General features: G+C 50.9%; 1 protein-coding gene across 5 annotated transcripts; it reads left to right on the forward strand.

The window, feature by feature from the left end:
- Mst1r (macrophage stimulating 1 receptor) lies at nt 1-13,500 on the forward strand. Of its 5 annotated transcripts, none has more exons than XM_090323746.1 (20): nt 1-1,464; nt 4,465-4,653; nt 4,735-4,863; nt 5,069-5,239; nt 5,725-5,885; nt 6,184-6,349; nt 6,457-6,593; nt 7,676-7,837; nt 7,942-8,035; nt 8,164-8,373; nt 8,451-8,597; nt 8,680-8,845; nt 9,032-9,133; nt 9,206-9,409; nt 10,275-10,355; nt 10,440-10,621; nt 10,732-10,841; nt 11,099-11,264; nt 11,655-11,791; nt 12,860-13,500. In XM_090323746.1, exons 1-20 carry the CDS (start codon nt 235-237, stop codon nt 13,113-13,115), a joined length of 4,200 nt encoding a protein of 1,399 aa, XP_090179872.1. In that variant the 5' UTR covers nt 1-234; the 3' UTR covers nt 13,116-13,500. The 5 variants fall into 5 exon arrangements, with proteins under 5 accessions (XP_090179872.1, XP_090179873.1, XP_090179871.1 ...); XM_090323747.1 differs by having other exon boundaries at nt 9,230-9,409; XM_090323745.1 differs by having other exon boundaries at nt 4,465-4,863; nt 9,230-9,409.
- The last annotated feature ends 2,986 nt before the right edge of the window (nt 13,501-16,486 follow it).

A 16,486-nucleotide genomic window follows, 5' to 3' on the forward strand; every position in this document is an offset into this window, starting at 1 on the left:
CAAGCGGCAGCTAGGACGGCAGATGAAGCAGCTGTTCAACTCCTTGCCAGAGTGTCCTGTGTCCGGCCTTATCAGGTGCTCAGACTCAAGGGCAGGGGGACGGGTTGGTCATCACAGGAACCCAGGAAGGGGCTTAGCTGCTTGGAGCTTTTCCTGACCATTGCCTAAGGCTGATCCCAGCCAAGGGGCCTGGACCCAGAGGGGTCCCTGAGGGGGCCTGAGTTTCGGCCCCCTATGGGGCTGTGCCTGCTGCCCACCCCACACTGTCTGCTGCTGTTGCTGGGGCTGCCCGTGGTGTTCACGGTGAGCTTGGACTGGCAGTGCCCACGCATGCCCTATTCGGCCTCTCGTGACTTTGAAATGAAATATGTGGTTCCCAGTTTTTCGTTGGGCAGCCCAGTACAGGCCATGGTGACCTATGAAGATGGTGAGGTTGGGAGTGCCGTATTTATAGCCACACGCAATCGACTACATGTGCTTGGACCTGATCTACAGTTCATCCAGAGCCTGGCCACTGGCCCTGTTGGGGACCCTGACTGTCTGACCTGTACATCCTGCGGTCCAGATACCCCTGGCCCATGGAATGACACAGACACACTGGTGCTGGTGGTGGATCCTGGACTTCCAGCGCTGATCAGTTGTGGCTCCAGCCTACAAGGCCGCTGCTTCCTGCATGAACTGGAGCCCCAAGGACCAGCCCTGCACCTGGCAACCCCAGCCTGCCTTTTTTCAGCTGAACACAACCGGCCCGAGAACTGCCCCGATTGTGTGGCTAGCCCACTGGGAACCCGGGTGACCGTGGTTGAACATGGCCAGGCCTCTTACTTATATGTGGCATCTTCATTGGACCCTGTGGTGGCTGCCAGCTTTAGTCCATGCTCTGTGTCCATCCGACGGCTCAAGGCAGATGCCTCAGGATTTCAACCGGGTTTTCCTGCCCTGTCTGTGCTCCCCAAGCACCTGGCCTCTTACCCAATCAAGTACGTGCACAGCTTCCACGCTGGAGACTTTGTCTACTTCCTCACTGTGCAGCCTATCAGCGTGACAAGCGCTCCTGGTACCCTGCAAACACGCCTGGCACGACTTAGCGCCGTGGAGCCGGAGCTGAGTGATTACAGAGAGCTGGTTCTCGACTGCTATTTTGCCCCTAAAAGGCGTCGTAGGGCCTCCCAGGGCACACAATCCTACCTGGTGCTTCAGGCTGCCCACTCTGCTCCAGTGGGCTCCCAACTTGCTGCTGAACTGAGCATTCCAGAAGGCCGTGAAGTACTTTTCGGGGTCTTTGTGGCTCGCAGGGATGGTGGCCCTACAACAGGCCCCAAATCTGTTGTCTGTGCCTTTCCTATTTTCTTGCTAGACAACCTGATCAATGAGGGGGCTGAGAAGTGTTGTGGGTCCTCAGTTCATTCTAGACTCCCACGAGGCCTTGACTTCTTCCAGACACCCAGTATTTGCCCCAACCTGGTGAGCTGAATGAAGGTCCCCCCCCCCCCACCTCGCCCTTTGGACAGTCTTGTTTGTGTCTGAATGTAGGCTGCTTTCCTTCCCTCACTGTCGGGACCGAGGTGGGGGAGGGTGGGCAGAAAGGAGAATGTTCTGCCTAATTCCTAGATTCTGGGGGGCGGGGGTGAGGGATGGGGGTGGGTGTGGGATAGTATGAGAAATCAACCAAGGAAAAGTCAAACCAGAGGCTCAGCTTCCAGCCAAGCTGGTCCCCTGTTTTTGCTCTTTTACCCTTTCAGTCATTATGGCTTCTGATTTTGTTGTTTTCTTGATTATGTGAGGATAGGATTGGGACATAATTGTCTCTCTGCCAGTATAGCTCCCAAATTCTGGGTTAGATAATGGGCATCCCCTCCAATCGGCCTACACCCCTATCTCCAGAGACACACTCAGGAAAGTGTACACATATGCACAAACATTCAGGCAGATGCTCACAAGCACATAAACTCACAGCTGCTTGCCAATATAAATTTTGCTTTCCTTATGGGGAGCATTTGTTTTGTTCTGCTTTCCAAAGGGGGAGATGGAGGTGGGGTAAGAAAGGAGTTGTCAGAGAACATCTACCCCACCAGGGGGTTTCCAAGGAGGCTCCTGGACCTTGTCAATCTGGCAACTTACTTGGGGAGCCTGTGTGACCTAGGCTTTTACTAACCCATTTCCAGTAGGAGTGATTACAAAAGGATCTGGGACATGTTAGGAAGGCAGCTTGGCCCCAAAGGATTCTGGGAGCCTCACCCCAGTCTTGAGCAAGCAGTTGTAAACATCTAGGGATGAGTAAAGACCTAGGAAGGGCTGATTGGAATTGGTCCATCTACTACTATAGCCAAGACCCTGCCTACATCAGTTAAGGAGGTCTTACAACCCATATTCCTTCCATAGACCCTACTTGGCTGTTCAGTCTTAGTGTCAGGAAGGGAAAATAGAAGCAAACAGGACTTCTTTCTTTTCTTTTCTTTTTTTTTTTTTGCCAGTCCTGGGCTTGAGCTCAGGGCCTGAGCACCGTCCTTGGACTTTCTCAAGGCTAGAGCTCTACCATTTGAGCCTCTACCACTTCCAGGTACCGAGGAATCGAACTCAGGTCTTCATGCATGCTAGGCAAGCACTTTAACCACTAGGCCAAACTCCCAGCCCAGGACTTCTTTCTTATGATGCTGTCCAAAGGGCCTAGGGTTGGTTGTAACAGCAGAAAAGTAACATGTGGCCTGAATCATCAAGCTGACCCACAGCTACTGCTTTCAGAGTCTCTGGCCACCCTAAGTCCCAGAGCCCTTCTGTGATACTCCCTCACTGACTCTTTTCAGCTCCTATCAAGGCCCCATAGCTAAAGAATTTATACCCAGGGGGAGGTAGGAATGTTTAACTTCTCATCCTCAGTGCCATATCTGAGTTGAAAGGCCATAAGGGTGTAGACGCCTTGTTTGGGTCTGGAAAGCCCTGCTTGGTTTCATCTTCTTCTCTTTGGGGAGTCAGAGCCTCTCCCAACTTGGTTAATGGTTGGAAGCTATCCAATAAAACTTGTCAGTGCCAGGCACCAGGAAGACTAATCTTGAGTCCTGCCCACAGGCTAGCCTGGCCCATGAGAGATGTGTGAGCCAGTGTTTGCTCAATGATTGTAGGCATTCGGCACCCACAGAGTGCTCGTTGTGATTGGCTTTGGGGCTGGGACCCATCTTCCCTAGGTTCAGGTGGGGTATGGGTCTTGTATAGGATCCTGGACACTCAAGGGTCTTCAGGAACTGGCTCCCCCCAGTCAAGATAAGTGCTTGGGGCATAGAGGCAAGCATCTACGGGTGTGCCCTGGTTGAGTTAGCACCTCTTTTTCTAGTTTCACAGCCCCACCTGTCCCTGAGTCATGATAAAAGAACCTGACTGGCTTCCAGCTAGGGCTAGGCCCCTGTTCTTCTCAAGTGAGGACAAAGTCCTAGTCTCCACTCACACAGGAGTGTATTCGGTTTCTATACCCAGCGTTGCACTTCCTCCTGTCCCTCTACCATCCCCACTTCTGCTCAGCATTGAGGTTAGGAGTGGGTTATATTTTCTGTGGCATGATGAAGGTTTTGAGGAGCCTTGAAGAGTTCCTTCAGGGATAACCAGGAGAGTCCCGAACACCTAAGGAGGCTATTGAGTATTTTCTGTACCTCTCACCCAATCCCAGTACCTTAAATTCATACCCTGGCTTCCTACTTTCCCAGAAGCTTCCATGGTCCAGCCCTGGAAATGCACCTCTTGCTAAGAACAGGAGGAAAGTTTTAATGTCTCTCAGCCTCTTGGAAGCCATCCAGATGTTAGGGATTTGGCAGATCTCTTGGCCATTAGGGAGAAATAGGTAGCAGATGGAAATTCAGGAGGAACTTTGTAGCCTTAGGATGAACCATGTTAAAAATCTTACATTGGCCAAATACCCTATCACATGCAGAAGCAGAGTATGACCAGGAGAGGGCAGGAGAGGACTCTGATTAAGAAGATTGATGAATCACACAGACCTCCCAACTCCGCTCTTCTTCAAGAGATGTGAAGCCTGACAAGTGAATTGTCTCTAGATGAATGAAAATGGAATCAAGTTGGGTCTGTGAAACTCAGTAACACACAAGGAAACTGAGGCAGAAAGATCATGAGTTCAAGACTTAGATAGACCATATATATACATATATATATGTATATATATATGTATATATATGTATTTTCCCCAGTAATTATCAGAATAGACATAGATGAAGAGGGCAAGGAAGTAATGGAGCTGGCCTTCCAGCCCACATCTTCTTTCTTTTCTGTCTTTGCTTCCTCTAAGAGCTCTAGGGACAGTGGGTGGCAGGCAGAAAGTATGCAGACTTAGGGCCTTCTTCAGTCAGGCCATGTGAGGGGGTTGGAACTTGGGCTGTTATGATGATTACAGTCAAAAGTCCCCCAAAGGGTCCGTGCACAGGGAGGAACCCTGATTGTCTTTTTCCTTACCTTCTCTAGCCTGTCTCAGAGGCCCCCAGCTCTACCACCAGCTGCTACCATTTTCCTCTGTTGGTCAGCGACAGCTTCATACGTGTGGACTTATTCAATGGACTGTTAGGATCAGTGCAGGTCACTGCGCTGCATGTGACTCGTCTTGGCAATGTCACGGTGGCTCACATGGGCACAATGGATGGGCGTATCCTGCAGGTAGGTTCCCCACTCCATAACCCCTCTAGCCTTGCATTCCTTTCTCCACCCCCATTTTGCTCACAGCTTAATTTGTCCCAGGTGGAGCTAGCCAGGTCACTCAACTACTTGCTGTATGTGTCCAACTTCTCACTGGGTACTAGTGGCCATCCTATTCAAAGAGATGTCAGTCGCCTCGGGGACCACCTATTCTTTACCTCTGGGGACCAGGTGAGATGGGCAGGGTCACAACCTGGGGACAGTGTTGTCTGATCACCAACTTCCCAGTTCAGTCTAAGGGGTATTAATGTACAGGCGTGAGACCACTTGATAGACAAGTGGAGGCCCACTTGCTATTCTAAAATGAGACTGGGAGGCCTAAGGGACCCGGTTCCTTCCTGTGTTCATTCCTGAGCCATCTGTTTGTCATCCCAAGGTCTTCAAGGTACCTATCCAAGGTCCTGGATGCCACCATTTTCTCACCTGCTGGCGTTGCCTGAGGGCACAACGTTTTATGGGCTGTGGCTGGTGTGGGGACATGTGTGGCCGGAAGAAGGAATGTCCTGACTCTTGGCAACAGGACCACTGTCCACCTGAGATTACTGAGGTACAGCTTCCCTGCCAGGGCATGGATAAATATGGGATAAGCAGGTCTGGAGGTGAGGGGTTAACAGATCTTGACCATGATCTTCCTCAGCCCTGGAACGCTGTAGCTATAAGAAGAGCATTCTTGGGGCTGAGAACATGGCTTAGTGGTAGAGTGTTTGCCTAGCATACATGAAGCCCTGGGTTCGATTCCTCAGTACCTCATACACAGAAAAGGCCAGAGGTGGTACTGTGCCCAAGCAGTAGAGTGCTAGTCTTGAGCAAAAAAAGCTCAGAGACAGTGCCCAGGCCCTAAGTTCAAGCCCCGGGACTGGAAAAAAAAAAAAGAGGCAGGAACATGCTTGAATGAGGATTATTAAGTGAATCAGAATGACTTGAAGAGGAGTCAGGCAAGGGGGTATGACAAGGAGCTCCAGGGGAAGCAGACGGGGCTGAAAAAACTCAGCACACACAAGAACTCAGGTTATCTGTTCATCCCCACTTCAGTTCCACCCCCACAGTGGACCTTTAAGGGGGACCACGAGACTGACCTTGTGTGGCTCCAACTTCTACCTGCACCCTGCTAGTGTGGTAACTGAGGGAACTCACCAGGTTACTGTGGGCCAAAGCCCTTGCCGACTTCTGCCTAGGGACACCTCAAACCTCAGGTACAATCTAGACTCAAGCTACTTCCCTGTGAGAAAAAACGCTGTCCTCTGCTTGCTGGGGTGGGGCCAGGGAAGGAGGAGATTTGGGGTAAGCTGGCAGTGTGGCTCTGGCTGCTCTTGTCCCTCTTGAACTCTGCATGGGTTATTGCCAGTCTGTGTAGTCATAGTCTGGGTAAGTTAAGTCCCTACCCTGGTCCATCCATCCTGCCATGGAAGAAGGCATGGGTGGAGCTCTGTGGGCATGCAGCCAGGCCTGTGCGATTCCTAGCTGACCTCATGGATTCCTTTGGTGCTGTAGCCTAGTACCCCGCAAAGACTTTGTCGATGAACTTGAATGTGAGCTAGAACCCTCGGGCACCCAGGCAACGGGGACTACCAACGTGAGCCTCATCGTGACTAACATGCCACCGGGAAGGCACTTCCGAGTAGATGGCACCTCTGTAATGGGAGGCTTCTCTTTTATGGTAAGGCCATTTTACCCGCTCTGTATCCTTGGCTGGTGGGCAATAGAAGAAGAGAAGAGCTTGAAATGGAGGGCTTATTCCAACTAAGCCTTTCTATACCATTTTAGGAGCCAGTACTGACAGCAGTGCATCCCCTCTTTGGCCCACGGGCAGGAGGCACTCGTCTCACCCTTGAAGGCCAGAACTTGTCAGTAGGTACCAGCTGGGATGTGCTGATCAATGGAACTCAGTGCCTGCTAGAGATGTAAGTGCCAGGAGGACACAGGATAGGCCACAGAGTTCTACCCCTTCTACCTGAACCCTGCTAGTCTAGTACATGAAGGAGCCTACTAAGGTCACTCTGGGCCAAAGCTCCTACTGTCTTCTGCTAGGAGACTTCAAACCCATTGGTATAACTTGGTTCTTTACCCTCCCTATCCTTGATAGGGACATCCAGTCATCCTCTTCCTTGTGACCCCCTGTCCTCTGCTCTCTCTTAGGGGCCTAATGGGGATTCTTGGATTCTTTCAGGGTCAAAGGAAGAGGGCTTAGTCATATGGTCACTGAGGGAGCAGTTCCCAGAAGATGCTTCCTCTGGCTGGAGGCAAGGAAGCCCATTTTAACATTCACTGGCTCCAGCCAAGACTGTGGGGAAAGCTGGGTGCAGTGGCTCCCACTTATAATCCTAGCTACTCAGGAGGCTGAGATCTGACGATCACCATTCAAAGCTAGCCTAGGCACAAAAGTCCATGAGACTTTTTTTTTTTTTGTCATGGGGCTTGAACTCTGGGCCTGGGTGCTGTCCCTGAGCTCTTCAGCTCAAGACTACCACCCTACCCCTTGAGCCACAGCTCTACTTTCACTTTTCTAGTTGTTAATTGGAGATAAGAGTCTCATGGACTTTAGTGCCCGGAATGGCTTTGAACCACAATCCTCAGATCTCAGTCTCCTGAGTAGCTAGGATAACAGGCGTGAGCCTTTGCACCCAGCTTCCATGAGACTCTTATCTCCAAGGACCCATTAGAAAACCAGAAGTGGCACTTTGGCTCAAAGTGATGGAAAGTTAGCCTTGAGCTGAAGAGCTCAGGGACAGTACCCAGACCTAGAGTTCAAAAACAAAAAAGACTGTGGGGAATTTGTTCCTCCCCCTTTGCCCTTCTATTTATCATCTGTTGATTTATTTGGGGGTATTTCAACTTATTACTTTAGCCATGCCCCCCCCCTCCCCTGGCTAGGGTAAGAAGCCAATAAAGTAGACAAGATTAGCAAGCCCTAGGAGAAAGTAAGCATGGCCATCACTGGGGAGGGGGAGAAGGTGCTCCTGAGTCCAACCCCTCATTCCTGCAGGGTCAGCGAGGGGCAGATTTTATGTGCCACGCCCCCTGGGGCTGCCACGGCCAGAGTCCCCCTTCACCTGCAGGTAGGGGGTGCAGAGGTGTCTGGCTCCTGGACTTTCCATTATCGGGAAGACCCTATCGTTCTGGCAATCAGTCCCAGCTGTGGCTACGCGTAAGTCCTTCCTCTTTATCCACAACTCGCCTCTGAGGAATAAAGGAAGCAGGGAGCTTCGGAAAGCATCTTTAACCCATCACCGTGCTCTCTGTCCTCCACAGTGGCTCCCACGTCACCATCCGTGGCCAGCACCTAACTTCAGCATGGCACCTGGTGCTGTCATTCCATGATGGGCAAAGAGTAGTAGAAAACCGGGTGAGTGGGCACTGGTCAGAAGGGAGGAAGGGTTGAACAAGTCTCCTGATCTCCAGGGTAGGCTGTGGAGACTGGGGGCAGCCCCAGACAGGGCATTTACTTAACTACTCTCTTGTGGGTCCCAGCAGTGTGTAGGATGGCATCGGGAGCAGAATCAGTGCCGCCTGCCTGACTATGTGGTCCGAAGCTCTCAGGGCTGGGTGACAGGAAATCTGAGCGTCTGGGGAGATGGAGCTGCTGGCTTTACCTTACCCAGCTTTCGATTTCTATCCCCCCCAACTCCACCCAGTACTGAACTAGCCCCACTGAAGCCTGAGGAGTATGCTGTTAAGTTTGAGGTAGGAGAAGGGCCCCGGGGACAGATGGGGTTATGGAAGACCTGGTCACTGGTTAATCTTCGTGATTGTCCCTGCAGTATATTGGGCTGGGCGCTGTGGCAGACTGTGTAAGTGTGAACGTGACCGTGGGTGGTGAGGCCTGCCAGCATGAGCTCCGAGGGGATATGGTGGTCTGTCTACTACCGCCTTCCCTGAAACTTGGCAAGGAGGGGGTTCCATTACAGGTAGGTAGTCCAACCGGCCCTCCATGGGAAACATGGCCTAAAGGACCTATGGAGCTGGACCTAAGCTGTCATCTGCCCCCAGGTCTGTGTGGATGGCGGGTGTCACATTTTGGGCAGAGTAGTTCGGCCAGGCCCAGGAGGATTCCCACTGAAGACACTTCTTATTGTCCTGCTGCTCTTGGTCTTGCTCCTGACTGTACTGGCTGGTGCACTGATTTTCAACTACCGGTGGCGGAAGAAGCAGTTAGGTGAGCTCTTACTCTTACCAACTCAGCCTCTACCCCACCCCTTCTTGGATCTCCAAGTCTCCACTGTCTTCTCTCTCTCTGCTTAAGACTCATGGGGCTCTCCCACACTTTCCCAGTTTGGGGGGGGAGGGAAGATGGCCCCCAAGAGCTTGAACGAGGCTGATCACCAGCGCTATGTTTTCACAGTTCTTTCTTCCCACCTCGATGATTTATCATCTCTGGACCAGACAGCTGGAGCTATGCTCCTGCCTATCCTCCACTCGAGTTCAGATGACCCAAGTGGCCTTGGTGAGATAGTGGAGGCACTAAAATTTAGGGTCACCTGTTTCCTACAAGCCTCTCACTCCCTTTGCCTAACAGTATTCTCTGCCATTGGTGGTCAAGTCTCCAGCAATCCGGCCCATGAAGAATCCTCAGATAACAGGGATGGATCCTGTGTGCCGCTGTTTCGGACAGAATCCATCCAGCTCAAGGATCTAGACACAGCTCTCCTAGCCAAGGTCAAGGATGTACTGATTCCCTATGAGCGGGTACTCACTCATAGTGACCGAGTCATTGGCAAAGGTATGGAGGAGTCACGTGGGGAGGTAGAGCTGGGGTAGTTGCAGCCCCGAGATGACGTGGACTTGAAGGACAGTTGGGCCAGACTCTCCTCTGGCTTTCTGACCAACCTATGTGACCTTCCGTGTGCTCATTTGTGAAATGGGATTAGGATAAATTTTCAGTGGGTTCTGCTATGAATTAGATAGGTATGGGAGGTTTGCAAATTTCTCTGTCATTGTGTGGCTGCACCTCTCCTCCTCCCTCTCCTCCTCCTCCTCCTCCTCCTCCTCCTCCTCCTCCTCCACTTGCGCTACACCTCTACTTCTGGCTTTTTGCTAATTGGAAACAAGAGTCTCATGAACTTTTTTTCTTTTTCCTTTTTGCCAGTCTTGGGGTCTGAACTCAGGCCTTGGGCACTGTCCCTGAGTTACTTTTGCTTAAGGCTAGCACTGTCACTTGAGCCACAGTGCCACTTCTGTCTCTTTCTATTTATGTGGTACTGAGGAATCAAACCCAGGTCTTCATGCATGCTAGGCAAGCCACATCCCCAGCCTCATGGACTTTTTCTTTTTGGCCTGGACTGGCTTTGAATTGAGATCCTCAGATCTCAGACTCCTGAGAAGTTAGGATTACAGACTTCAGCTCCGTGTATCCAGCATCTTCCCTTCCCTTCCTTTTGTGATCTCTATATAACTTGGGCCACCATCCTCGTGGCTCTGTCTTCCGTGGACTGGAATTACAGGAGTGTGTGTTACCATACTCTGCTGCTACTACTTGTTTTTAATGTCAGATTGGCCAATATGGGGCTCTGAAGTCCTGAGGCCAGCAAAGGGGTTTGTCATAGTCCTGGACAGTGAGTCCCCTCTTCTCATCTCATTCCTACCAGGCCACTTCGGTGTTGTCTACCATGGAGAATACACTGACGAGGCTCAGAATCAAATCCACTGTGCCATCAAGTCGCTGAATCGTAAGTAGGTGATTGTAAGTAGGGTGAGCAGGGAGAAGAGCCCCAGGCTGGGAGGGTCACAGTTTTTGTTACTCGGCCCTGCAGGCATCACAGAGGTACAGGAGGTGGAAGCCTTCCTTCAGGAGGGGCTGCTCATGCACGGCCTGCACCACCCAAACGTGCTGGCTCTCATTGGCATTGTGCTGCCACCCGAGGGCCTGCCCCGTGTGCTGCTACCCTATATGCGCCATGGAGATCTGCTCCGGTTCATTCGTTCACCTCAGCGGGTCAGTGGTCCGCTGGCTCTGGGCAGGGGTGAGGAGGGAAGGACGGGAGCGGGGTGGGTTAGGCAGAAAGCTGCTCTTCCTTGGCTCACCAATTTTCCCTGTGCCCACAGAACCCCACTGTGAAGGACCTCATCAGCTTTGGCTTACAGGTAGCCCGTGGCATGGAGTACTTGGCAGAACAGAAATTTGTACACAGGGACCTAGCTGCTAGGAATTGCATGTGAGTAGTTTGGCTGGGAGATGTTGGAAGTAAATTGGCAGGTCCTAAAGGGAGACAGTGGCCCAAGTATATCTCAGGAAAAGACTCGCTCCAGACTTGACACTCCTTGGCATGGCCTCTAGTTTCTTGGGTCTCAGTTTACTGTCTCTCCAAGCCTAGACTGGGACATGGTAGCCGTGAAACTCTGGAAGGGCCAGGAACAGGCAAATTCAGAGCCTGATGGAAGTTTAATTCTAAGGCTGATTCTTTCCCCCCAGGCTGGATGAGTCATTTGTAGTCAAGGTAGCTGACTTCGGGCTGGCCCGTGACATCCTAGACAAGGAATACTACAGTGTTCGACAACAGCGCCACGTTCGTCTGCCTGTCAAGTGGATGGCCCTAGAGAGCCTTCAGACCTACAGATTCACCACCAAATCTGATGTGGTGAGGCTCTATCTGCTCTCTGTTCACCTAGCTGTCACTTTCTAGAATGTTTGGCCTTATCTCTGCATGGTCTGGGCCCAGGGACTCTTCAGGTTAGGCAATCCCTGCTGTTCATTTGTTCAAAGATGAGATTGACTGTCACACCTGCTGGGGAAAGAGGATATCCAACTCATTGGCTTCTCAGAGAGAATCCAAGGCTTGCCCTGCCCAAACCCTGGTCAGGCTGAGGTGGTAGGAGACAGGGCAGAAGCTTGCATGCTGGAAGTGAGGTCTGAGCAGCGGTGGTGGGCCTGTATTTGTAGCTGAAGGATTCTGGAAGGGACAGGATCTCAGGGGTTCCACATGCCCTCAGTTTAGGGTGCTTGATGAATCTCTTTACTTCTCTCCCAGTGGTCCTTTGGTGTGTTGCTGTGGGAACTGCTGACACGGGGTGCTCCACCGTATCCCCATATTGATCCTTTTGACCTCACCCACTTCCTGGTCAAGGGTCGCCGTCTGCCCCAGCCTGAATATTGTCCTAATTCTCTGTGAGTATGTTGAGTTGGAAATGGGGAAGGAGCAAGGGGCCCCCAGCGATAAAGGAAACAGAAAACAGTTCCTGCGTGGCTTTTTTTTTTGTCAGTCATAGGGCACTGTCCCTAAGCTCTTCAGCTCACAGCTTCGTGCTCTACCACTTTGAGCCACAGCTCCACTTCTGGTTTTCTGGTGGTTCACTTGGAGATAAGAGTATCATGGGCTTTTTGTGACCGGGCTGGCTTGGAATTGTGATCCTCAGATCTCAGCTTCCTGAGTAGCTAGGATTATAGACATGAGCCACTGGTACTCAGCCCTGCATGGCTTTTGTTTTTGTTTTTGTTTTTGCCAGGCCTGGGCTTAGGCTCAGGGCCTGAGCACTGGCCTTGGGCTTTCTCAAGGCTAGAGCTCTACCACTTGAGCCACAGCACCGCTTCTGGCTTTTTTCTATGTATGTGGTACCAAGGAATCAAACCCCGGTCTTTATGCATACTAGGCAAGCATTCTACCATTAGGCCAAACTCCCGGCCCCCTGATGGCTTTTTGATTGACCCTCTAGTTAGCTTCTCTGGGCCTCAGTTTCCCCACTGTCATGCACAGTAGGATACTGAGAGGACCTCTCAGTTTCCATGGTAACAGCATTCTAACAGTCTGGGTTGAGGACAGTGCTTTGATTTCCAACACACTCCTGCTAAAGGGGAAGGGGGAATTGTTTTCCATCTTTTCCGTTTATTTAACTGCAAAGAAAGGTTCCATTAACTCTCATACCAGCCCCTCTGTATTTTCATATCAGACGCCCTTCCCTCCCCCACCCCCCGCAAGATCTAATTTCAGATACTTCATTCTTAGTGTGTGTGTGTGTGTGTGTGTGTGTGTGTGTCCTGGGACTTAAACTCAGGTCTCAGCTTGGAAGACCAGGACCAAAACAGCAATTATAAGAGTTGTTCCTCATTGGACTGAGCCTTGTCATGTGTCCTTATCCCTGTTTAGCCCAACAAGGGCTTAACAAAGGTTTAAAGTAGATGGCTCAGAATCTCTGGCTTAGTGGTACACCCTGGACCTGACCTGCCCTCCTCTTATAGGTACCAAGTGATGCAGCAGTGCTGGGACACAGACCCAGCAGCACGACCTACCTTCAGAGCACTCGTGGTGGAAATAGAGCAGGTAGTGGCCTCCCTGCTTGGAGACCACTACGTACAGCTGTCTGCAGCCTACGTGAACCTAGGCCCCAGCCCCTTGGATGAAATGAGTATGGTTTCCAAACAGCCTCAGTCCTCACCAACACACAGGAGCACATTAAGGCTTCGGCCTCTCTCAGAGCCACCTTTGCCCACTTGACCTTGAGCCTCGGCAGACCCCTGGGGGCTAGAACTGCTTAGTGGCCTTGAGCGAACTCCAAGCTACCTCTGGATCATTCAGGACTGACAGCATCAGACCTCCATCTTGTCTCTGCCCTTTCATCTTCAGAGGTCCTAGGAGGAGAACAGGGAAAATTAACTCTCCTCCTCCACAGAATGAGCCAGTGAGGGTGATCCCTTCTGTAGCATATATTTATGAAATTCCTGCCTGCTAGACATAGAGAACGGAGCAGTGACCAGAGATATACTACGCCTCAAATCATTTTTTAAAGAATACTCAAGTGTAAATTATGGTATATGTTATAAGAGATAACAGGCCCCTTTGAGGTTATGGAGGACTCGTTTCCATTAAAGAAGTGACTACCAAAGTGAGATAAGCCTCCAAAGAAGTGACTCTGTGTGTGTGTGTGTGTGTGTGTGTGTGTGTGTGTGTGTGTGTGTGTGTATCAGTGCCAGTACTGCCTGGGCTGGCTTTAAGTCATGATCTTCAGATCTCAGTCTTCTGAGCAGCTAAGATGACAGGCATAACTCATCAGTACTGGGTCTAGGGAGTGATATTTGCGCTGAAGCCCTATCAGGTGGGGAAACTCTGCCATAAACGGAATTTGAGGAAAGAGTGTTTTGGACAGAGGGAGCTACACGTACAAAGGCCCTGTAGCTGGGAAGGACGTGGGTCAGAATGAAGGCTCCAAGACACAGCATGGGCAGGCAAGGTCAGATTATAGGGTTCTGAGGGGACTGTTGGATGGATCAAGTTTGACGATTCACAGGTTCAGCAACCTGAATGGATTGTTCCTTAACTCAGGCTGCCTCTCTCACTCTCCCAGACAAATCTGGTCATTTTCCAGAAACCCCTTCTCCATCTGTGGTATACACTGTACCACATGCACACACATCCTGGGGCACAGAGACCTGCCTGCTTTCTAACCCTGCCAGCATTGTGCCTGCAACCTTGAGAGGAGCTAGCAGCAAGTCCTCAGCTCCACACTTTCAAGGAGCCAATATCGAAGTGCCAACTGCCCAAGCTATTTATACTCTCAAGGCCACTGTGAAGTAGTTGCCAGTGGGGCACATTCTTCTGGATAAGGAAAGATTTCCCACTTACCTGTATCTTCTCCATGCCCTGACTGCTATAAAAAGCAACTGGGTCCTAGCTGGTGCTAGGAGCTGGAGTGCTTGAGTGCCTGGGCTCAGTGTACAGATTATATTGCTAATTTGCCCATACTCGGCATGCCCGAAGCCTCCATTCTTCCAATTGGAAGATGCCTAGTTCTCTCCTAAGGAGGAATAGGCCTCCTTCTCTGTAAGCCTCCAGATCTGTGCCCATTATACAGAACATTGGACCTGGAGCAAAAGCTCTCTGCTAAGCACAGTGGGGAGCTGTTTCCGCCCCCACACTGCTGCCCACACTGTCACCTCAGGCCAGACATAGGCTCAGTTCCCAGTGGACAGGTGGGAGATGCATGAAAGAAGACACTTCTGAGTACAGGGGCCCAAAGTTGAAGAGCCTGTGAGCTGAAGATGAGTGAGACAGATTTCCTGTTTATAACTCTACTTCTGGTGCCTCTCAAGTGGTAGCTGGGGTCTGGGCACACCTGGCTACTACCCCCTCATCCACCTGTGTGCATAGGGGATGGGTGGCTGACAGTTAGGTTGCCTGAGGCTGGAAAGATGTCCAGACTTATACTGGTTCCCCTTTAACCTCATCTGAAAACTCGAAGGTCTGAGTGAGGTGATAAGCAGGCGAAAATCTGTTCACCAGTAAAGGGATTAGAAAAGGACAGGAGGAGGGGAGTTTAGCATGAAAAGGGGTCCCAGGGAAGGGAACATTTCCAGGCTCAGAGTGTATCAGATTTCCTCTGCAGCTAGAACATGGAGATTTGGGCCTGTTTCTGGACTGGTTTTTGATTTGTTTTTTTGAGGGGAGAGTGGTTCTGGAATTTTACTCAGTGACAGCTGTAGCTGAGTAGCAAAGCTGCTGCATTTCCCTCCAAACTGGATAATCATCTCTTTTTTTTTTTTTTTTTTTTGGTCAAGTGGGACTTAAACTCTGGGCTTGGGTATTGTCCCTGAGCTCTTCAGCTCAAGGCTACTGCCCTATCCCTTGAGCCACCCACCACTTCTGGTTTTCTGGTGATTAATTAGAGATAAGAGTTTCATGGGCTTTGTAGTGCCCTGGCTGGCTTTGAGCCTCAATCCTCAGATCTCAGCCTCCTGAGTAGCTAGGATTACCGGGTGTGAGCCACCAGGCCAGCTAATCCTCTCTTCTAAAGAGAAAAACAAACCTTTGGGAAGTTCCAGTGAACCCTGCTAATGTGGGCCTCCAAGATCTAGGATCCTACAGGGAAAGGTTCCAATTAGGCAGATTCTTAGAGGTCCCAGATTGTGGCTCTGCTAGATTGCATCCATTTCTGAAGCCCTCTCTCCCAAGCTCCAATTCCGAGTCTGTCTGCAGTGTCAGGAGCTAGGAATGCATTAGGATTTCACATTAGTGACTGAGCGAGAGAGGATGGGTAGGAAGAATATGTAGGGAGAAGCAGTTCAAGGCCCCCAGGTGGGCTGGAGGGACCCAGAGGTTTCTGAGCGGCCTTTAGGATTGGGGAAAGTGGGACTGACTGCCTTGCTCCTGATATGGTAGATGGCCAGTGCAAGGGAAAGTTAGCAATGTTTTCGTTCAGCCCTAGGCCTGCCAACCAGATTGGAATGGAGCAAGTAGAGGTTTCACTTAGGTCTCTGAGAGTTCAGTCTTCTAAGAGCTGTGGAGAACAAGCACCAACCCATTTGCCATCTATCATGGCCCAGTGGGACTTGGAGTTAGCAGATGCCAGTGAAGATGAAGAGGCCAGCATGGGAACTGGGGCTGAGGAAATGGCAGATGACTCACAGCCACCTGACTGCCCACTGGTGTCACTGTTGTCTGGCACCTGGAGGGCTTGCATGGGGTAGACTGACCTGCTTTGATAAGGAACCATGAGTCTGGCCTGAGATTTCCATTATGCCTTAGCCTCAACCTTTCCAGAGAATTTCCCCAGGGATCCCACGTGTCTCTGAGGTGATACTTGAGGGTTCCAGATTTTGCCCCATTCCAAGCCCAATCTTTTGGTGGTTGCATGGGAGGTCAAGGGTCAGGCGCATGGTGATTCTTAGCTTGTGCTCGATTGGTAGAAGCTGATAGAGGTTGATAATTCCTTAGTGGGGCTCAGCCTGGGCAGAAGCAGAGGGACCAGTGAATGAACACACAGTGCCAGGCCTATTCTGCTTCCTTTCCAGTTAGTTTAGCCATTTGCACCCATTTTAATATACATATACATAGAGAATCTTCAAGTAATTGGTCCAAAGAAGTCGACATTC

The sequence above is a fragment of the Megascapheus bottae genome, chromosome 32, assembly GCF_031878675.1.
Source record: "Megascapheus bottae isolate mThoBot1 chromosome 32, mThoBot2.hap1, whole genome shotgun sequence".
Taxonomy (NCBI): domain Eukaryota; kingdom Metazoa; phylum Chordata; class Mammalia; order Rodentia; family Geomyidae; genus Megascapheus; species Megascapheus bottae.

Coding starts and splice junctions, on each gene's coding strand:
- Mst1r (XM_090323744.1), top strand. CDS start 235: ATGGGGCTGTGCCTGCTGCCCACCCCACACTGTCTGCTGCTGTTGCTG. Junction 1,465..4,464: donor CCAGTATTTGCCCCAACCTG/GTGAGCTGAATG, acceptor TACCTTCTCTAG/CCTGTCTCAGAGGCCCCCAG. Junction 10,622..10,731: donor TCATTCGTTCACCTCAGCGG/GTCAGTGGTCCG, acceptor CTGTGCCCACAG/AACCCCACTGTGAAGGACCT.